The sequence below is a fragment of the Protomyctophum parallelum genome, assembly GCF_964188405.1.
Source record: "Protomyctophum parallelum genome assembly, chromosome: 4".
NCBI classification, from domain to species: Eukaryota; Metazoa; Chordata; class Actinopteri; order Myctophiformes; family Myctophidae; genus Protomyctophum; species Protomyctophum parallelum.
In genome coordinates, this window is record NC_139700.1 from 22,053,622 (window position 1) to 22,077,049 (window position 23,428).

General features: G+C 44.1%; 1 protein-coding gene across 4 annotated transcripts; it reads left to right on the forward strand.

Moving 5' to 3' along the window:
* Positions 1-1,091: 1,091 nt before the first annotated feature.
* On the forward strand, positions 1,092-23,028 carry nfat5a (nuclear factor of activated T cells 5a). Of its 4 annotated transcripts, none has more exons than XM_083764000.1 (12): positions 1,092-1,421; positions 6,272-6,400; positions 8,156-8,792; positions 8,965-9,148; positions 10,063-10,253; positions 11,451-11,623; positions 11,760-11,894; positions 14,087-14,139; positions 14,314-14,446; positions 14,731-14,915; positions 15,023-17,468; positions 19,176-23,028. In XM_083764000.1, the coding sequence occupies exons 1-12, from the start codon at positions 1,349-1,351 to the stop codon at positions 19,541-19,543; spliced, it is 4,707 nt and encodes a 1,568-aa protein (XP_083620126.1). In that variant the 5' UTR covers positions 1,092-1,348; the 3' UTR covers positions 19,544-23,028. The 4 variants fall into 4 exon arrangements, with proteins under 4 accessions (XP_083620126.1, XP_083620127.1, XP_083620128.1 ...); XM_083764002.1 differs by lacking the exon at positions 1,092-1,421 and adding an exon at positions 7,533-7,595 and having other exon boundaries at positions 6,359-6,400; XM_083764003.1 differs by lacking the exon at positions 1,092-1,421 and adding an exon at positions 7,533-7,572 and having other exon boundaries at positions 6,359-6,400.
* The last annotated feature ends 400 nt before the right edge of the window (positions 23,029-23,428 follow it).

Here is a 23,428-nt window from a genome sequence, read left to right on the forward strand (position 1 = left end):
AGATACAATATACAGTGAGGGAAAATGGGGGGGGGGGGGGGATTTTACAGAGGCCAGTTTCGAAATGCAGCCATCCGTAGGTGCCCTTTGAGAGCGGTTTTGAAGGAGTCAAGGGATTCACATGTCTTAATGACTGTTGGTAGGGCGTTCCACATTTTGGTGGCATAGGAGCGAAAATAATTTAGTCCCTTGTTTGTGCCGAATCTGGGTTGTACATGGTTTGTTGCTGTGAGTGGACGACACCATTACACTTGTTTACAGTGGGGCCCACCATTTTCAATTCATCAAAACATTTAGAGACGTATACACAACTATAGTCAAAACAGGAAATCCTCATAGAGGAGGTAAAAATTATTGTTTTACTTGTATTTACCTTTTGCTTTTATGGCATCCTTACCCTTTGATACCAGTTTAGTGCATGATTACTTATTGATTAATCTATTATTATTACTATTACTATTACTATTACTATTACTATTACTATTACTATTACTATTATTATTATTATTAGTAGTAGTAGTAGTAGTAGTAGTAGTAGTAGTAGTAGTAGTAGTAGTAGTAGTAGTAGTAGTAGTAGTAGTAGTAGTAGTAGTAGTAGTAGTAGTAGTAGGCTAGTAGTATAGTAGTATATATACTATATACTACGTAGTAGTAGAGTAGTAGTAGTACCCTCGGAAAACCAGACAGAATGCATGTGGGTTCCAAAGTTGACAACTTTAGTAGGCCTAGGCCTATAGTCTATGAGTTGTTGGGATGATGTACGTTGTTGTCGACGGATTGCAATTTAAGACTATGCTCCACCAATCAAAAAAGTTGCAAGTAAATAAAACAACAATTAAGAGTTGTACCCTAAATGTTGTTATTACGTAGCCTAAAATTTAGACTCTCGTAGATGTACGTATTTGATCGATTCTGACATTTACAATCCTCTCGTAGGTGGAAATTGTCAGAATCGATAAGTCTACGAGAGTCTAAATCTTAGGCTAGTTATTACGATGTTATTGATACTTTAACATGATGCACATATGGGTGCATGGGACTGGCATGATAAGGGGGAGGGGCCAGGATGGCAGCAATGTGAGTGTGTGTGTATTAGACACAACGTAGCAGCTAAATGTCTCTCTCCTCAAAGACACACTACACCTGAGAAGTGCTAATAAACGGTTGTTTGGACATTGAAGAGTTTTATTCCTTTTAATCGCATTGACCTTTCTTGGATGCTGCACGGTGTCTCGTTTGAACGACATTCCGTGTGTAAAAGTGGCTACCAGAAGCAGCTCCTGCCTGGCCGCTGGGTTTGCGATCCAAAGAGGGTGTCCGCTTCCCCTCCCCTCGATGAAGCGTTGCGATGCCCTCTGATTTTATATCCCTCCTTAGCTCGGATCTCGACCTTAATTCCCCCAAATCCCTATACTCTAAAGGTAAGATTTGATTTGTAGGTTGAATCTGCGTTTCGGTGACTGCACTAACCCGTTTTTGTGCCCGATTTAGCTAGAGCCGAGGTGAATGTCAATCTAGCTCACACTTAGCTGCGAGCTAACGTTAGTTAGCATTCGTTTCCTTTACTGCCACAGCCAGCCAGTGTGGCTAACCAACTTAGCTAGGTACATGTTAGCAGTTTGGCTCTGGCTACTGGATAGCATTGGTAGCATCAGCATGCATCGTGCTGGTTGACTGATCGGAGAGCAGACTTTGGGTCTCTAGACTAGAGAATCTGTTCTGGGATTGTTTTGATCAGTAATAATGGCTAGCGTTGGAATGTGATCACAAGCCATATAGGTGTCATAGTCATACTGTACATGCACTACCTGGGGGGCTCTTTAGGCTAGTACTTATAAGTTCTCTGAGCCATCGCTCATTACTTCAGTCCTCGTGGGGTGTGTGTGTGTGTGGTCTGTTACTTTCTCTTACTAGGTTTACTGCTAGGTTAGATCATTTAACTCTGCAAGTGTACAGATGTAACTATAGGATGGACAATCACACAGTTATAAATGCATACATACACAGGATGTTTCTGTTAATGTTGCAACTTGCAATAAACATAGTGGGAGCAACTTGCAAGTTATGTTATGTTTGATGCTGATCTTGTTTGTTTCCTGCACCTGATTAACAGTTGGAGGATGAGCATGCTCTACTATTCTAATTGGTTTAGTTATTCCACATGGACTTTCTGTAATAATGAGGTGTCCCACATCAAGTGATCCTTTTTGAAGATAGAAACTGACTGTGTGTGTGTGGGGGGGGGGGGGGGGGGGAGTTGATGTCACTGAAAATGAAGGTACTCTGGATGTCGGGGCAGGTGTCTAATCATATTTTAAGTTAATTATCAGGTAATAATCATTGACGTACTAATGTCCAGAGCCATAGAGTAAGACAGAGTTAAGACATTGAGAGGGCAGAAAACAGCCTGGTCACGTAGTTCAGGTACTCGTGTGAGCCCATAGACTCCAATGCATTCCGTAAACTTCTGGTTGTAAGACAGTTACTTTTCAATAGAAGTCTATGTAGAAGAGCCTGGCCCCAGGACGTGAACAGAGTTGTTGTAACTCTGTCTTACTCTATGGCTCTGCTAATATCTAGTTCAAAATGTCCAATGCCATTGATATGATCAGCCATGTGTGAACTGAGTCACTCAATTCAAAACAACACTAGGGATAGACATTCAATGAACACCCTTCACTGTACCCATGTGACAGCCCAGTCCTTGCCTAGTCAAGTTCAAGATCATACCACCAATACCTTTTGCATTCACCTTCGCACCCTATGAAATCAACATTATAACCATGTGACCATATCTAGGCCCTGAGCGGTGCAATGCTCTTTTAGAGGGGCAGTAAAATAATTTGAGTAGATTTAGCTTTTGTTGTTGTTGTAGGGAACTGGACGATGGCAGAGTAGGCTATTTCTGCTGCCTTCGCATTCCTTATAACCGCCAAGCTTCTCTAGCCTACAATACATGTTGACTCCCAACTAGTGGTTGGTTGGATCAGTAGTTCACACACATACAACACCCGGATGTCTGATTCAGATTTTACCTGCCACCTGATCTCATGCTTCCTACATCTGTCTCCAGCTCTCCATGCTAAGTATGGGGTGCTAATGAGCCAGCATTAAACATTGTTCTATGACCCTGCAATGCTCAGTGGATCTTGCCATATGGTCCCACACTGTGATCACATGATACATGTGATCACATGATAACAGTTTATATCTCAGTAATTGGGTGTGAGTGTGTATCGGGGGAGGGGGAGCTGAATCGCTCATCAAACATATCTTAGTGGGACACCTCATCTATATCAGGCTTGGCGTAACAGAGACAGGACAGCAGGCCACGTACCGTGTAGGTCTGCTAATATACATTTCAACAAAAAGTTGGAGCCACAAAGGCATGATTGTTTTTGGTTGTGTATCGCTATCAATGTTCTTCCTCATCTCTCTATTGTGTCTGTTGTTCAGTATTTACAGTAAGCAAGCATAGTGTCCATGAACCAGTTTGGCAATTGGAGTACGACTGAGTCTACAGTACATACAGTATGTGTGATCTAGGTTTCCAGGTTCGCGGTTGTGATCATTGGGTACGCATAAGAAGGATAAACCATTCCAACTGCATTTATAAGTGGAGCAGTGCAGAAGTGAAAGTGGTGATGAGGTTTGCTAATAGATTCAAGGGAAACTGAGATGGTTAATCGCCCAAAAAATGACAGTCTTTGATGTTTGAGTGTACTGAGCAGCTCTTTGTCTGCACTCGGCCTTGAGCGTATCATATGTGTTCAGCAATCTGAGTATTCAAGCCAGCCATTGTTGGGCACTGAGATACATTCTTCGCATTCATCGTTTTTTTTTAGTCGTAACAAAAATGTATCCCAGTGAATTGTCTATTCATCTGTCATCCCTATCAAAGCAGTGGCCCAGCTGCAAAGAATAAAATTGTACCGGTGGGCTTGCTGCTTGGCAAAACTGTTAGACATGTGTAATGTGAGCCATGCATAGCTATGTAGTGAGGTAATTGAATTGTTCTAAGTATAGACTAAGTCAGTGTTTCTCAACTCGTGGGGGTTATAACTTATGACCCGAGTTTAGTGGAAACATTCTGACAAGGTTACAATGAGGTGGACCTGCAGCTGTTAAAATTGCCATCTGAGTTTTGTTGCATCAAATGGGCGTTACACATTAGGGCTGGACAGCTGACGGATACAGAGATCCGACAGCTATGCCCATATAAATATGGTCATGTGCATATATGGGACTGGCCGACTTCAAACTTGGCATGGCACTCGAGGGAGTGCAGTGCTCGCCGTCGAGTACTAGTACTAGTTTGAATATCCAATTGTCCAGAACCGCCGATCCAACCAAATAACCAAATTATATCCATAAATAGCCCTTACAATATATGGGGATGGACAATGGCATGATTGGTATTAGGGTTCTCCATATGTGGGCACAAAGGGGACACAGACAGATGGGTCTACAGACTACGTCATTATAGGAACCTTGTCATTCTCTTATAGGCCTATTCATATAGGTTACTGTGATAAGTTAAACTTACATGTTGTCACATGTAAGTCACAGAGGCCCTGAAATATAAGCCTATAGGCCATACATTCTGTACAATGGTGTGTACAGGCAGCAGGCTATGTTAACAAATAAATAACAGGAAAAAAAACACAGTTCACTTTGTGGGCAGATGAGTAAAAGCTAAATGTGCTCTTGAGAGCAAATAAAAAAACGGCAAAATAAATACTTTCTTTTACAGTGTGCCTTTTAACAAGAAATGTATTGATGTGTTGGATACGGCCCTGGTACTACTAGTATTATTGTTTATAAGATTCATAGTTTAAGACAAAGTCTCCTCAATGGTATTTCCTCCATAGACAAATAATTATGTCATAATTTGAGAGAAACGGGGGATGGGCTATATTAAGTCTTAACAGCTGCCTAGTCTATGTTGGTCAAAGTTTGTCTTCCTTTTTGGATGGGGGGAAAAACAAACTAACTTAAACTAGTTTTAAGAATACTTGTTTTCCTGGATTACGTCATGCAAATTTGAGCATAAACCACTACACCACACAGAATATTCAAGTTAAATGGCTCTACTGTTGAGCAGGAAGTGACAGCATGCAAGCAGCAGACACTAGAGAGAGTTAGAATGTGGTGTAATGAAAACACGTTTACTCGTTTAGGGCCTAAGTGGAGCAGGTGCCCTCTGGTCACTGTGACATATAACGAGAGGTCAGCGACTTGAGAGAGGGAGATTGTCTGAAGCAGGACTGAGGTCATGTTGGGTTCTTAGGCAACACTAACACGTTCCATGCACAAAGACTCATTTTCTCCACATGGATAGACAAGGCACAACGAACAGACGGGGGGTGATGATCTTGGCAGACATGTTTCACACTCACACAGCCCTCCCGCCCCCCAGACGCCACATAAAAGGTTATGATATGGGCAAAGTTGTCTAAGTCAGCACAGTTTGATAGAGATCTTTGTTTAGCCCCCCTGAGATGTTTTGAAAACAGTCTGATTGTTCTGGTCGGCCTGGTTTCACACCAAGCAACCTGTGAACTCGCAGCAAGACAGTGGCCTGGCCTTGCATCGCAGTGTTTTAGCTGTTCAGCCCTCCTACGGTGTTCTCCACTGGTCTTGTACACAGTGTAGGTCTTTGTGCGGTCTGTAGTGGGTGACTTTGTGTGGTCCCCTCTCTCCCCTGCACAGCCCTGGCTGCTGACGTCACAGCAGACAGCCGTGAGATCGTGTGTCTGTCAATGTCGCGGTTCTGCCGGTGCTAAGTCACACCGGATCAGATGACTGCTGCACACGCTGGATGCCACAGAGACACAGCTGAAATATCCATGTCACGGTGTCGATGGGACTGTTTCTGTTTCTAGGCAACCAGACAACTTAATGATCTGTTTATCCACGACCCACTGTGGTCTGTTACAGCATAGCAGTGGTGTTTGGTAGTAGCCTACTGGGAATCCTGCTCCCATCAAAGATCAAGCCATGCACACAGCCCCCCCCCCCCCCCCCCCCCCCCCCCCCCCCCAAAAAGGAAAAGGGCGCTGTTTTCGGGGTTCTCAGATTGAGTGTTTACTAGCATTATTATTTCCACTTGGAACCTTCTCAGCCTCATTCATCACAATATATCTTATATATAATAGGAGTTTGGAAGTAGAGGGGACAACTCTACCGTACCTGGTGTGTGTCAGTGCGTTTGTGTTTTATTTTAGACACTAAACTAATATCATTTTCTCCTGTTCCTCTGTCGTGTCAGAGTCAGTGTATGACCTCCTCCCCAAAGAGCTTCAGCTCCAGCCCTCGTCCTCTCAGACAGACGCGCCCACCATGAGCCAAAAGAGTGGGGGAGAGGCGGGGCCGCCCCCCTCTGCTGCCCTGGCGTCAGGTGAGCTGCCTCCCCTCCACACTTAACGCCATGATCTGGAATCAGTTTGTCCCGGCCCTAAACCAGTAGGGGAGGGGGGGGGACATCTCATCAGTGTCTAGGGGCAACTTCCTTCACCCTACCCGTCCATGAATTACTGATTGTAGGTGATATGCATCAGCTGATGCCATGGAACATTCCGGGCACGATTATGCGACACAGTCGTCTCAGATATTACTTACCGTAGGTCTATACACTGTAGCTGTGGTGTTGATCTAAGTCGTGTAATAAAATAAATAAATAGGGACACCATGTTGAACACAGTTAATAAGCAGCCAGCCTATACATCCAGATTGCTTACTAATACTAGAATAGCCTTTAGATGTCTTTAGGGAACTACATTAGGCAGCATTAGTTATTTGTTGTCGGCAGATGTCATATAGTGACATATACCTCGTTAGAATAGCAGTGAGGTTCCTCCAGCAGCACCTCTACAATATCACATCTGTCTAGCCTATATTTAGGCTTCGCTTTGAAGTGTCTGGCAGGAAAATGTGTCTCGCTCTCGCGGAGTATCTATTTAAACATTTTCCACAAACATCTGAGCATTCAGATATTGCACCTGAGATGCTTCCACGTCCATCTTAAAGGAACTGACTGATTTCTGTAATGCTGGTTCTGTCCTTCATCAATGCAAATGGAAGTTGCCCCTAGTAATTGACAGACCATCAAACTAGGGGAAACTAGTCAAACTAGGGGAAAAAGCATCATCTGATCTTAGATCATGGTTAATTAATGGCAGCCAACATCAAGAATGGTTGTCAAGGATCCCTTTATTAGAACAGAGAGAAATAATTGAGAGTAGAGAGAACTAACTGGTCAACAGTCAAGTTGGAGAGAGCGCTTTTTGTTAACGCCATCTTTTCCTGACTGACCCAGCTGGCCCTAAGCATTGCTGATCAAAAGCATGACAACTGTAAATGTCCTTGACCATGAAATCATATTTAACCAAATACATATCGCTTTGAAGTGTCTAGAAATGATCAACTACATAAGTTCTCCCTTTAACTCGTCCAATTTACTGATTGACAGAAGTTGAATCTTGAATGATCAGCTCTCTTGTTGCTCATTGGCTGTCTCGTTTTTATTGCAGGAAGTTCCCTCTGAGGCAGGGAGTGTCTGCATATAAAATGGTCTGCAGTTCACTGCTCCATAGGTCAGAGGCTTGTTTATTCTGTCTCCATGGCTACGCTCAGTCCCAACCAAATCCTCCAATTGGCATGCGCAAACTATTGTGTACTACTACTACTGAATGCACATTGCACAAACTACTGTTACCCCCCAGCAAATTCAATTTTGCGCCACATTGCTACCTTGCAAATTTGGCTGTACAACAAAGTTTAACCAGATTTTTGTTATATTTCTTTCAGGCAATGTGTATGTAAATTTTTTTAGCCTGCTTTTGTTTTTTGTAAACAAAGCATGTCAGTTTTGTCACATTGGTTTTAATTGAAGTCAATTGTAGTGTTGTAAGAATCAAAACAATGTGGGGCCATATACACCCTTCTCAACTTTAACTTCAGCATAATTGATCAATGCTCGAGAGCTCTCGCATGCATAGTGAGAGCATATAACACACAGGAGGCAATTGAATTTAGAGTTGGGAAGAGGGGAAATCTGGACAAATCATGCACAAATTCAGCTGCTTGAATGGGACTGCTAGCCTGCTCTGTGTTGGACATAATGTACTAACTGTGTAATTTGTATACACTACAGATGCCACCTCTTCCACTTCCAGTCCTGCCGCCTCCTCCTCCCTGGCCATGGGAGCGCCTTGTTCTGGCCCCTCCACGGCCCCTTCTACCTCAGCGTCAGACCATCTCCAGGCCTCCCAGCATCTCCACGCCAGTGGAGGGGATGGAGTGGGAACCTCGGAGATGCAGGGTGTGGACGGTGGTCTGTCTGCCCCGGGCAAAGGCAAGAGTGGAGCGGGAGACCTCGGTCCGGGAGTGGCACAAGGGCTCGGAGTCCAGCAACAGCCCCAGAGCACCCCATCCAAGCGGAGGCCTGTGTTGAGTATCTCCCCTCCCCCAGAGGACCTGTTTGACGATAGCCAGATGTCTTGCCAAGAGGAGCCGGCGGCACCTAGTGTTCCAACAGGCCCAGACTCGGAGCACAGCAGCAGCATGTGGGCTGATGACTCCACCTCCAACTTCAGCTTGATCAGCACCAGCTCTTACAATGACAACACGGAGGTCCCACGCAAGTCAAGAAAGCGCACCCCTCGCCAGCGGCCAGGACCCAAGCCTGCTCCTCCAGAGGACAGTATGGATGTGTTTGATGCCGACAGTGCCAAAGCCCCTCACTTTGTCCTGTCCCAGCTGGGCCCAGACAAGGCCAGCACAAAGCCCAGGTGAGTTGCCCTTCAATTATGCACGTTGTTTTATCCTTATACCAACTCACATAGCCTTGCCCTGACCTGGGATAATTTTTAGCTAATTTCAACTTAATTTCATTTTGATATAATTGAATTTGTGGAAATCCATCCCAATGCTGTTTGTTATGTGTTGTGTTTTGCCACCCAGCTCCCTGGAGACAGGGACACTGATCAAGGGCGGCTTGCTGTCAGGTCAGTACCCCCACAAGACTGATGGAAAAGAGCTGAAGATCCTCGTCCAGCCAGAGACTCAGCACAGGGCTCGCTACCTGACGGAAGGCAGCCGAGGGTCTGTCAAAGACCAAACACAGCAGGGCTTCCCCACCATCAAGGTTGGATGAATAAATTATAACTGCTGCTTCATAACAGGAGGATAATTCCGTGTACAGTGTAATATATGGGGTGCTTTGGGGGCTGAACTACCTATTGGTCTGACCACATAATCGCAGTCTTGGTGCTTTGCTGTCTCTTCACTGTGCGTGTGCTAGTATCTACATGATATTCCCACTACCCAGAGCCCTACTTTGTACTTTGTTAAAGCTGTTTCAGGGCTCCAGTAGAGTCTGGTAGAAACATTTGCTCAACCAGGATAGTGAAAGAAAGTTGTTTATTAAAATCAATGGACATGGACTAGACTTCCCTGGGACTAGGGACTACACACTACACACATACAGCCAAGCGGCCCCGCTCCGATTTGGTTTTGCGCCCAATGCAAGATTATTAGCGGCCGTCCCCGCACGTGCAAAGGGACGTGCACACGCACGTGTGCGAATTGTTTTCGGCTATATCTCAGATATTTGTTTTGACACGGTTCTATACCTAGCCTCATGGAGGATTTAATAAAATAAAACTATATAGCTGTAAATTCTTAGTATCTCTCTTCACTCTTAGCACTTTGAGTGATATGACCATATGAGACAGGTATATAATTCATCATTCAGTTTAATTAATCCACCAGTCAGTGCCAGCAGTGCCAGCAGAACAGGGGTGCAAAGTGTATTTAATACTATTTATTCTTGTTTATTTGTTCAATGGGGAGGGGGTGCCTAGGCACCCACCAGAGATTTTATTTTATTTCATTTGTTGTTTTTTAATACATTTTTTGGCCAAGTTTGAACTGAGCCAATAACCTAATTTTCTAAAAAGCCTGATGGTTCTTAACAAGAACTGTCATCTTATTTGGAGTTGTTCATATCTCATGAATTCTGTATTTTATTATTTATTCTTTTGGCTTTGTCATCCCCAGTTGGAGGGTGTGAATGAGCCGGTGGTGCTGCAGGTGTTTGTAGCCAACGATGCGGGCAGAGTAAAACCTCATGGTTTCTACCAGGCCTGCAGGGTGACAGGACGCAACACCACCGCCTGCAAGGAAGTGGACATTGAGGGTACAACAGTCATAGAGATCTCCCTGGAGCCCAGCACTGACATGACACTAGCGTAAGGGATCATGTTTTTCTCCACTGTTAATTCAACATGTTCGTAATTATTAGTTGAGTGTTATATGACTCTGTCCACATGACTGAACAGAACACACTGTATCAACATGAAATCACAACATCTGGCCATGAAACTTTATATAATGGAGCTCTAACTATCTGGCGTACGGTGCAGTTTGATGGTCAGGGTCAAGAAGGTAAATTTTTGATTAACACATTGTGGTACATAACTATCATGGAAACGTGAGTCTTTTTGCATTATAGCATTGCATCTCAAGCCATTGTTTAGGACCCTGAGGTCTTCTGGCGATGACTTCCCAACTATGCACACTGTTACCCTGCCCACAGAAGTGTGTGGTCTTGACTTACTATGACTACAGTTTTGAAGTCGAGACAGCAATGAGGCAGCAACATAGTCATACGTAGAGTAGACTGGATGATGTGAAGAACAATTAAACACAAGCCCAGAGCCATCAACTGGCTGCTTTTCTCAACACTAGAGGATTTTAACTTTGCAGTTGACTTGGCACTGGTCTTCCATACCCACCACCACATGCATGCAGGAACAAACATCGTCTCAACACGCTTTGCCTTAACATCAGCCTGAAGAGGACAGAAGTGCTGGGGAATAACGGGAAGAGAGAATTAATAACCAACAGGGGTTTGTTTGTTTGTCTGTCTGTCTGTCTGTCTGTCTGTCACTCCTACAGGTATGAGCAGTGACATGTTGTGGCACATGGTCTGAAAAACAACAACAGCAATACAAGATAATAAGAATAATACTGGACTGTATTGACAATAAAATAAGGAAAATAAGATATTGCTTAAGACACACTAACCCTCTTTAAAACCCATTGTTCACAAATGTACGTACGTACTCTAGTATACAGTAGAGAAGTGTACTTTTTTGTATAAGTGTAGTTTTTGTCTTTATCTGCACAGATGCTAAGTTTACTTGGCATTCTATTATAACCCCTACTCACTCGCCCCAAACTTTGCACATTCTTTCTGGATTACAGCTCGCTTATTGACGAGGGTGTCACTCATACCTCAGACACAGCCATCTTATCTGCACTACGGACATTCGGTCGCTGCCGCTGGTGTGAATTCAGTGTTGGCCTTTATCCACTACTTGAAGCCATGTCTGACCAAACGAACAACGGTGTCCAATGTTAAGTGACATACTCTCTTTCCACAGTGTGGACTGTGTGGGGATCCTGAAGCTGCGTAATGCAGATGTAGAGGCACGTATTGGTGTGGCCGGCTCCAAGAAGAAGAGCACACGTGCCAGGCTGGCCTTCAGAGTCAACATCACCCAACCTGATGGATCAGTCCTCACTCTACAGATGACCTCATCGGCCATTCTCTGCAGTGAGTGGCAGTCAGAATATCATTCTTGGTTTTCGATTGGTACATGTCAGCTTAGCAACACTGTGACCGGCATGCTTTTAGGTGGGATATTATTTTGGAGCAGTGCTTTACTCGATCATTTCTTGTCTCTGTCAAGCCCAACCGGCTGGGGTGCCAGAGATTCTGAAGAAGAGCCTGCACAGTTGCTCGGTGAAAGGAGGTGAGGAGGTCTTCATCATCGGGAAGAACTTCCTCAAAGGAACCAAAGTAATTTTCCAGGAGAACGTTGCAGGTACTGCGTTCAACTTGGGATTTCATATTGTAAAATCTGGGGTCTGGGTTTTCCCCAGACCTCTACGCACCCCACCACTGATGCTGAATTGGTTAGCATCGAAATTACTGTACATGTCAGGAAACTATTACCACAATGACCTAATGTAGTTAGTTGTGTTTTCCATCATGTATGTGACACCAACCAGTCACATGCCCATTGCCCAATACCCTCACAGGAGAGCTAAATGATTCTTATCATATTATTAACTATATGAACATGCAATATATAACTTTGCAGAAGGATATGATATGGACACTCTCACCGCATGTTAAGTTAAAGTCAGTCAATCACATACAGCCCTCCATGCATGAGAGTTGAATAACTTGTTTCAAGTTCAGCTCATTCAACCCAATCTCTCTGTACCGGCACGTCGCAGGGAGAAAAAGTTTGGATATTCAACCCTGGTATGGGTGTGTGCGTGAGACACAAATATGTCCGTTTCACAGGCCTGCTCGCTCACCTCATTGAAAATGAATTACTAGATGGATGACATGTGAAAAGACTTGAATGCGCAAGCGGCTTATGAAAGCCTTCCAGATGAAAAGCTTTGCCTTTATGTCAGATTAAGAACAGCATGACATTCGTGATCTGTGATATTCTGTGAACTTGTCTGTAAAGCAGGTTCATCAAGTCATACAAAAATAAGAGCGCTTCGTCAAGTCAAAATAAAGTATTGTGCAAGAGACACTGTTTATTGCAATTTAAGGTAGTTCATAGAGCACACATTTCCAAAGGTAGACATTCCAGCTTCTATGATGAAATCACCCCCCCACCTGTGATAAATGTAAGACCAGTGATGCAACCCTTTGTCATCAATACTAACTGTGGCCTAAGGTGCAACTGTTCTGGAGAGATGTTTTTAGCACCCTTTCTAATGGGGGATTCACACTATGGTCCCGGGTGCGCACTCGGGACCACTTGGCAGATGTTGTGGTAGTGTGAATGATGCGTACCGTTCCCGGGAGCGGATCGCCCAACCGTCCCCGGGACCGCATGGGGGGCGGGTCTCTGGACCGTTGAAGTGTATTCAGATACGGATCGTTCCAATGTGAATGAATGCGTACCTAAAGAAGGAAGTGGACTGTTTTTTTTTAAAGAACGTGACATAATCTCTAGGCGACGAGCCAAGCCTCAACAAAAACAATCACAGCCGCTGCACGACGCGTAACACCAGCGCATTTCTCAACGCCGCCCGTCTCCTGTTGAATCTGCGTATACGCGCAGCACCGCAGTACGCGCTGATCTTATTCTGCGGACTACACGTGGCTCTTGGGCTTTGCTTGGCACAGTTTCCAAAGTAAAACAAAATAATAATAATGCTGAAGTAGAATCCATAGCAAACTAATAGGTACACTGGAGCACAGAACTGACTGACACAGTGAATAGCAGGCAGGCTGACAGTGAAGTAGTATAACGGCAAAGAGGCAATGCAATGCAGTGTGTCTGGATTTATTTGAGACAATGTCGCACAGTTGATGGTCAGTGTCCGTGCGCGCCAGCCATCAAGCAAACCGCCATCTGGAGGATTAAAGTGTGTTATGCAAGTGTACCCGGGTGCGCTGTTGAATCTTGGGCAATGTGAATCATGGCCATCGGGGACCAGGCAACCGTATTCGGAAACGGTTCCAATGAAACGGATTCAGTCCGTCTCAGTGTGAATCCCCTATTACATTACATGGTAACTTGGATCCAAACCCTGTGTTAGCTCAGTTTGGCATTAAGGAGGGAGATGATACTCCTCTTACTCAAACAGCTAAATTGCAGTTTTTGTACCCTATTTTGTTTCTCAATTAACACTTACCATGTCTTTGCTTACTGTTTTAATTTTTAGTTTTAGTTTTGTTTTTTATTAGCATATCTAACTCCCACTGGATAATATTAAAAAAATAGAATGTGGCAGAATTCAATGCTTAGTTTTCACTGTTTCTGCACTTAATTTGAAATGACAAGTGTGAACCAATAGTCATATCTCTAAGCTCTCTGGCATAAACATTGTGCAGCCCTAACATGTGCTCTCACGCGAACCCCGGTCTTGAGATCACCATGCCTGTATTGTATGTATCTTTCTGAATCCTGCCTGTATTGTACAGTATGTATCTTTCTGAATCAAAAGATTTATGTCTAGAAACACCTTTTCTTTCATTTGTCAGATGATGCTTCCTGGCATGCGGAGGCACAGATCGACATGGACCTTTTCCATCAGGTAAACCCATTTGATATTGCGACGCTTCTGCTTTGCTATAGAAGCTGGTTTAGCAGTACTTGGCTGCTTTGCATGGGCTGAGATTGTGCTACAAAATGGGATTCTCCTCTGATCCTTCCCTTTTGCGGTACAGCCTTTTACTACCCAATCTAATCTGTCTGCTGTCTTTTCCAGAATCACTTGATAGTGACGGTCCCTCCATTCCACAACCTGTCTATCTCCTCTCCTGTTTCTGTGGGGATCTTTGTGATGACAAATGCTGGACGATCACATGAGGCCCAGCCCTTCACCTACACTCCAGACTCGGGTATACACACTAGCTTCAGTACTGAGGTCATGTTGTAGGTCATCTGCTTGCAGGCAACATGCGCTATTCATTCTCTATGAAATATAAAGCGGGAATTTGAGGGAGAGACTTAATACTGCCTTCACACTTCAGGATTTTAGCCCAGATTAGTCTGACGCTGACCTATTTTTGGTGCTTGCCAATTTTTTTTTACTATCTTGTGACTTTGAAAGTTGTCCAGTGTGTACGAGCCCATCAGCAAGTGTTTCGCTCACAGGTTTTGCTCCATTGTGGTCTTTTCTCAGGGGATAACTCACTTGGCCTCGCTGTAAAAATAGAGGGAGCCTCCTTGGTCAAGACGTGTCTGTTTGATGACCAGTTAAAAACGATGACCGCTGACCCAGCTGATTCCTCTAGTCAGCCTTCCAAACGCCAAGAGGTCACTCCAATGGAAGTATCCAGTAACCCACCACCCACAGATGTCTTTAAGGTAGGAACAATGTTTTTCATAGTTACAGGAGGAATCCATTAAAATGTATATCCATATTAGAATATGTACTATGTTTATGTAATATGTTTATTTCTGTCTCTCCACAGTCATCTCCCGACCCACTGGCCTCAGTGCAACAGACGCTGGAGCTCAGCTCCAGTCCTCACCCCGGGAGAGAGTCTTTTCCGAGCGCCATGCCCCTGCAACCTGAAGATGTGGATTTACAGCAGGCTCCCCCTGTTTTCCCTAGCCTAGAACCCCTCAGCACAATACCTAAGCAGGATATAGCCCCTACAACCTCCTTCCCTGTATCAGGGGACACCACCATCCCGCCTATACCCCCAGAGGTACCCCAGCAGTTCCTCAGAGACCCCCAAGACAATCTCGCTCCGGAGAGGTCGAACAACAGTGGCACTGTCGTGGTTGTGGCCATGCCCCAGATGGCTCCCCCCTCCCAGCCCCAGCAGACCCAGGTCCCCCTGTTTCCCCAGGAAGAAGTGGCCCAGCTGGAGCGGGCGGTGAGGGAGCTGCAGGCCGGAAGCAACACCTTTCAGCAGGTGTTGGAGGCGGCCGTGGCTCAGCAGCAGCTCAACTCTGTGTTGTACAACCAAACGCCCTCTGCTGAGTCCCTGCAGCAGCATGTTCAAGAAAACATGAACAGCTTGAGACTTGAGACTTCACAACAACAGTTACAATTACAACAGCAACAGCAAATACAACAACAGCAAATACAGCAACAGCAAATACAACAACAACAACAACAGCAGCAAATGCAGCAGCAAATGCAGCAGCAGCAGCAAATGCAGCAACAGCAGCAAATGCAGCAACAGCAACAACAAATACAGCAACAGTACCAGCAGCAGCAGCATCAGCTGCAACAACAACACATCCTTGGAAACTTACAGCATCACCAACAGCAACAACATCTCCAGCAGCAACAGCAGCAAGTCCTTGGCAACATACAGATCCAACAACAACTTCTCCTACAGCCACAGGACCAACAGCAGCAACAGCAAATCATAGAGAACATCCAGCAGCAGCAACAGCAGCTGCAGCAAAATCAACAGCAGCAGGTCCTCAACAACATGCAACTCCAGGATCAGCAACAACAGACTCAAATGCTTAACAATTTACAACAGCAGCAGCAGCAGCAACAACAACTGCAGCAGCAACAACAACAACAACACCAAATGCAGCAGCAGCAAAGCCAACATCAAGTCCTCAACAACATGCAACTCCAGGATCAGCAACAACAGAATCAAATGCTTAACAATTTACAGCATCATCAATTGCAGCTGCAGGAGCACCAAGTCTTGGAGAAACTACAGCAGCAGCTTGAGGCTGAGATGCTCCAGCAGCCCCAGATCCACTCCTCTCCTCAGCAGCAGCAAAACCAAGCGTTGAGTAACTTGCAGCTGCAGGAGCAGCAGGTTCTGGAGAACCTCCAGCAGCAGCTTCAGGCCGAACTCCTGCAGCCTCAGATTCACTCCTCTCCTCAGTCGCAGCCATCCGTCTCTCTCCTCCAGCAGGCCGGGGAGCTGCTCACCATCCAGACCAGCTTCCCGCAGCAGCCTCCGTCGCACACGTCTCCCCCACAACAGCTTTTCCAGTCCCCCCGCCCCCTGGCTGAAACGCAGAACTCCCAACAGCAGGTTCAGGCTGCCCTCCTCCAGAACACATTGACTGTTCTGACAGGTGGTAATCTTAACCCAGAACAACAGCCTACAGGCTCCAACTTGTATCTGTCCCCAAACTCTCAGCCCCAGCAGCAGCAGCTAGCTTTCCTTTCCACCATGGAGACATCTGCCAGTGAGCCCCAACCTGTTTCCATGTTCCAGCCCCAAGCCCAGCTCTCTCCCATGCAGCAGCAGAGCACCCCCATGGATCAGCAACAGTCTCCACAACAAAATGCACAGCAGCAACAACAGCCGCAGCAGCAGCTTCCACTGGGACCGCAGGGCTCCTTGTTCCAGAACATCCCTAGCCACTCTCAAGCCAGCCCTCATCCCCGGACCCAACAGACTGGCCTGCTACTCTGTACCACAGACCTTAACCCCCAGGCTCTACCCCCAGCTCTCCTCTTCAGTACCCAAAGCCAAGGCCCTTCCCCCATGAGCAGCAGCGACCCACGGCCCCAGGAACCCTCTTCCCTCCTGTTCTCTCAACCCAGCGTAGTAACGGTAGGCGTCGGGATGCCCCAGCCAGAGCCGGCAGAGCCCATGTCCTTCCAGGACCAGAGCTCAGTGGGTGGCAACCCTTCTTCCGGTGAGCCCCCTCAACAGAGCCTGTTCCAGGGACAACAGCCGATGCAGGTTGGACCCGGCTCTAACGGTGTCGCCAACAGCCAACCAGTGGAGCTGTTCCTGCCACAGACATCTCTCTCAGGCAACCAGGCCACGACATCTGGTACAACCCTGTTCGTGGTACAGGGCAGTGTTGGTGTGGTGGCCAATCCTGGCCAACAGCCCCCTGAGCAGCTTTTCCAGACAACAGTGAGTGGGAGTGTGGCACCACAGGGACCGCCTAGCCTGTTTGTATTTGGCATTCAGAATGGTAAGATTATTATCCTTCTGCTCTGTTCTCTTCACTGTTGATTAAAATACCTCTGTCTGTGTAATTACCCAAAAATGATACATCCTAGATTCCTACTATAATGTAACCTGAAAACCAGACTAATCTGCCAGTGGAAAAAAAAAAGATAATGAAATGCCCTCAGCAGATTTGGTCTGGTCCCGCTCAGTTGTGATTGGATTTCACGGCCCCCTAAGTTGTAGGGCACCAATAAGGGCCCAGTATGCAAATGTGGTCAGGTTTATCATCAGAGTTTTTTCTTTAAATTAGCCCCTTGGAAATGCAGGTTCCAAACAGAGATTTTGGAACCTGAAGAGATTACAGACTGATATCTACGCAGTGATATTAGTCTGGCGATGCAAAGCTAACTAATTTATACTACTGAGTATGTATGTATGTATGTATTGTTACAGATGGATTAGAGTAGCACAGCAATATGTAAATATACATTAAGTTTTGACGCACACAAGTTTATCATCATAGTCATTGCAGGACTTTATCACCCAGAAAATGGTTACGCTGGCAAGACACTTACAAACGATTATTAAAAACAATAATTTTATATGGGAGTTATTTATGATCATCATCATAACCTTTTATTAAACTCGGAGTACAATTCAGGGGCAGGCCCTCATTTTCAATGTAGCCGAGATACAGATACAGTTTACAATATACATTTAAATTCGGAAGACAGAAAAAATAAATGAACTACTGTATAACAGATAGACCGAGAATTAATTAAATAGAGCAAATCTAAGGGGGGACCATTCCTGAGATGGCTTTGAAAATAAACAGATACCAGTGCTTATAGAGCGCCGAAGTCCTAACGTCACTCGCTCATCCCCTGGTTCACGGCAGTAATTTCTCTATGGAGAATAACATGGACTCATCTTAAAATAGTTTCATATAAGCATTGTGGTCCAAAAATAAACAAGCTGTCTCTGCGTTTTTGTCAGGGAGGTGTCTGTATCGTTTGCGACAGTCAGTCACTCATAGATAGTCTGTTTCTAGCAAAAATGTAACTAATTCAGTAGCAGTAACATTAGCGTTTTCCCTCAGTCAGTTGATTCTTCATATCCATGAAACGGCCGGGATGACATGTTTATTTTTCAAGCACAGTTGAGGCGATCTAAAATCCCCCTTTGATCTTGACGTCGGAGCTCTATCACGCCTCTCAGAGAGGATAAGCCTGCATTCCCATAAAGTGTACAATGATCGGTGCCATAACTGTCACCAGTGACTCATCTTAGAATGTACCGTACACTCTGTGTCGAGGTGCTTTCAAATTGATGTAGCAGCAATCCTACAAATAATGTACCCATAGTCTAAATATAAAACAAAGAGAAAAGTGTCTTGAATAAACAAAATTTGTTTTGTCTTAGTTTGGTGACAATATTTTCAATGTGAAATTTAAATGACAATTTATATTTTATCATTGCCTTTTTTTTCCTTTTTTTGTAATCAAATCATCGGTCTACTCTCTCCAACACGTGTAATTAACCAGCAGTTTATACAGATGTTTCTGTGAATTTAAATTTTTACAACCATGACTACTATTTTTGTGTGCCATTATTCCAGGAAGAGTCTATCCAGAGACACAAACTGAACGGAACTGTTCTTTAATATTAAGTAAGTGGCACCCAAAAAAACATCACCTTCCATTTCCTTTTTTTCTCTCTTCTTCCTCAGACACATCCCAGCTGCTCCCCTCATCAGGACCCACGCTGGCGGCCCAGAGCCAGCCACAGCCCATGGCCCAGACCGGCTCCCCCATGCAGGCTGGCCTGCACGGCAGCTTACAGAACGCCCTCCAAAGCAACCTCCAGGCACAGATGCAGTCCAGCTTGGAGAGCGCCATGCAGAACGCAATGCAGGCAAACAGTCAGACAGCCCTGCAGTCCAGTTTACAGGCAGCCATAGAGACCAGCCTGCCGACTCCCATGCAGACTGGCCTCCAGATGCAGAGTGGCTTACAGAATGCTATGCAGGCATCCATATCGGACTCCGCCAACATGGAGAAGATGGAGGAACTCCTAGGGAGCTTTCAGAAGCAGTGACAACTGCTGGGACCACATAGATTTAGACCCCCCCCCCCCCCCCCCCCAGAAAAAAAAAGGATAAAGGTTTTTAAACATGCTAAGAATAATTTTACCCGTAACTCACATAGCTTGTGTAACACCTGTTTTAGCCATCTCAGTCTAATTGACGAGTTCTCCTTTTGCCCGAGTTATTAGCCCTCTTGCAGGATCAGAGAGGCCCGTAATAACACTTCACCCATCAGTCTCACGTATGCAGTGTTTTGTTTTCAGGGTGTTTTTTAATCATGTGATTCCAGGGGTTGATAAGAGTAATGGCTGCATAGCATTTGGACGGGTGGAGAAATACTGGAAATGGGATGTGCAGTAGAATGTCTGCGAATGGAGGAGACGAGTTTATGTGGTCAAAACAATGTAAATGGTTGGAAAAACAATTGGCCAGCGACGGATGGGATATCACATTGCACATGCACAGAGAGAGAATGCAGACAGTGGTGTATTTAGATATCAGACACAGTGATGAATAGGTCTTGGCCTTGTCTTGGCACTTCCCAGTGTTTTCACCATCGGGCTCGCAGAAGCTTTCCTCATTACCATTTTTAAGAAGCATTTAACTGTAGTGTGTACTTATTTTATTCTTGATGGGGTTGGTAACTTTGACCAATTCACGTGGATTTTATTTCTCTCACTAGTGAAAATGAAGAGTAGTGTGGTTTTATAAACATTTTATCTTAAGCACTTTATAACCTCTTTTGTGTAACCAGCTAATCCTTATATATCCATCCACAGCTCTCTATTGACCTAGCCAATTTGTACTTGGAAACGTCCAAGAAAGGAAAAGCATACAAGCCCTTTGTCTTTGTAAAAGCATATATTTTAAACATCTCTACCAAACATTTTTACATTTTTCATGTCACTATATTTTTGGGGGTTGTAGATAACTTTGTATAGATTGTTCACTGTTGAATTCCTCTGTGTGTTCAATCTCAGTGGTCCAGTCAAGTCTGTCAAAAAAGAGAAAAAACGACCATTCCTACAAAGAACTGATGGTTTTTTCTGCCTTCGTGTTTAAACACTGACAAAAAAAAGAAACCACATCAAAAAATATAGATTTATTAGGTTATGCATCTAAATGAAGGATTCTCATATTGCTATTTGTACTATTTTATTGTACAATCTGTGTCATTCGAGAGACTGTTTTGTGTTATTTTAGATATTTAAGTTTTTGTCTCAGTGTTGGTTGAGTGTGAAAGCCGGCGCCATATGAATTTGGCACTCAGTGCCCTTGTGTCGTTGACAGGGGCTCACTGGTAAAAATAAATCTCTGTTACATAGAGGTCGCCATTTTGATTCTATCTATGGTGCTATGTACAGGTGTGATGGGCACTTCTGATGTGATATTAATTAAAGTACAGCTTATACTCATATCAATAGTACATACATGAATCGTTTAAAGAGCTGGGTGCACCCAGGCATACCAAAGCTCCTGTTCTGAAGCGTTCTCGTCTCATACTAGTACTTTCAAATATCCTCGATGTTTACTCATGTACTTATTTACTCATTTAAATTATGCAGCTCTTTCGTGGATAGTAACTCAGTGTTTATTTTTTTCTAGGTCAAAAGTAAAAATGTGTAAACGGTACTTTCTTTAGATCCGTTAATCTCGCAGTGATGTTTCCACAAAATGTTACTCATTTTACACTTCTAATACTGTATGTTGAACTGTTTTTAATGCAAAACAACTCCACTGTACTTTCCATATCGAGAACGTTAGCCAGTTTGACATTATCACTAGACAATTTTATGAAAACTAATCAGATGCTATGGTTAGAATTGCTCATATATGCATTTGTTTACATTTTCATATTCATACCATTTTTGTCAATGCACCTGTCAGAGCAATCCATTTTGAAGCAACTTTTATAAAATTTCGTACCCATTAATTAAATTGTAGAGTATTTTTGTAAGACAAATACTTTTCTTTCCTCATTACAGAATATCACAGATACATTTGCCTGAAATCAAGTGTTGGATAAGGTATTGGCAGGTATGTGTCCAAATAGAAATTGACATCTAGGAGTATATCAGGACATCATTATATACGTTTTTATGATTAATATACACAGCCAGTGTAACTAAGTTGCAGTGCATTTTGTTTATTTTTGGCGGGAGGGGTGGTAGACTTTGATTTAAAAAGAATGTGCATTGCAAAAGGCACTTTGATCAGGTCAGCGCTTAGTGATGATGTTTTCAAGCATTCCATTCCTCTCAGAGGTTAAAGAGCACATGATAAAATGCGAGAAGTCAGAACGGGACATAAGAGAACTGCCTCTTTGAAGCCATACCAACACAAAGAAAGCCAACCTGTGATTTCAGTTCTGTGAATGTAATCTTTTTACCTCATGGTGTGGAAAAAGCTTGCTCTGCAACATCGGACCAATTACAGTTTTAGAGAACGCATATTTAATTTCAAGGGCAACCTGATGTCATTGTGTGCATAGTACATTTGTAAGGTTGCAGCATACTGTTGTGTTTTGTCACATTACATTTCAACATCCAGCCCCCGTCATGGATTTCAAGTTGCTCAGTGACTCTTTAAATAACCACGTCTGAAACAGCCATCTCAAAATGTTGATTTAACAGTGGTGGTGATTGATAGCACACGTCTTTACACAAGATCCATTTTGTCCTTCAGTCATGTGGTGTGTGAATGAATATCCATGTATATTTATATGTAAAATATACTGCAGAGGTATCTTGAATTTCAATTGTGATGCTTTCAACAGAACTTTGTGTGCCTTGACAATGAAATAATTGCTCTGCTGTTTACCAGTGTCTCATTTGTGTCATTGCCATCTGTCTTATTCTCAATGACTATGTAAAGTCATCCATCCAAAGTTCATATAACATCAAGTTATATGAACCCCCCCCCCCAGCAAATCACTCCCTGGCAGAATATCAGTGATTACTTTCATCAGAACTGCTCTGCAGCGTAACCAGTCGGCTGTCAACTTGTGTTCTTTTTGTTTTAACCCAAGATAGTTTTCTTCATGCCTCTTGAGATTTGTAGCTACGTGTGAGGTAAAAGGGACAAGACAGCAGAGATTGTTGAATCACGGAATGCTTTTCCTGTGTTGATGTGTCTGTCAACATTGTCAATGCAATGAAATGCTTCAGCCAAGATCAAACGAAGCAACCGTGATTAAAAAAAAAATCTGTCATTTGCCAATAGTATCTTGGTGTGTATATTCAGTTTGATCAGTTTCCCTTTGAATTTCACATTTCTGCCCAACCTGTTCCGTTCTCTCTGTTCTGTGTAGCTTGAGCTTTAGTATCTAGCCTTATTACCCTGCAGTAGGGGTTAAAGGTCAACCCTGGTGTGTGTTATCGGACATCTGAACTATTATTAACATGTACTTTGCCTTTGTCTGGACGTTTGTATACTCTTCTGTTTATATCTGTAATCCTGCTGCTACATTAAATGAATTAATAAAGATTTAAATGAACTTGCCTAGTTTATTGTCTCCACCAGGCCGAAGGCGTAATGGGGAGAGAGTGTTTTGCACTCCGTCCGTTTGTGTGTGTCCGTCCGTCTGTGGACAGCTAATCTCCGGCACCGTTGGCTTGATCACAGCCATACTCTGCACACACACTCCCTGAATGCCACAGCTGAACCTCTGCCCAAAGGTTTTCACATTGGCATCTTATAGCGCCACCAGGATGCCGCTTTGTGAAAAACACTTTTTTGGACAGTACACCTACAGATTTTGTTCAAACGCAAATTGGTACACAGTCTCTTAGAGCCATTCAACAAAACTGGTCTTTCAGGTTTTCAGACTCCATCCTGATTGGCATCCAAAGTTCAGGAGTGCTCAGTTTCAAACAAAATGCAAAACTCAACATATT

Coding starts and splice junctions, on each gene's coding strand:
- nfat5a (XM_083764000.1), top strand. CDS start 1,349: ATGCCCTCTGATTTTATATCCCTCCTTAGCTCGGATCTCGACCTTAAT. Junction 8,793..8,964: donor AAGGCCAGCACAAAGCCCAG/GTGAGTTGCCCT, acceptor TTTGCCACCCAG/CTCCCTGGAGACAGGGACAC. Junction 10,254..11,450: donor AGCACTGACATGACACTAGC/GTAAGGGATCAT, acceptor CTCTTTCCACAG/TGTGGACTGTGTGGGGATCC.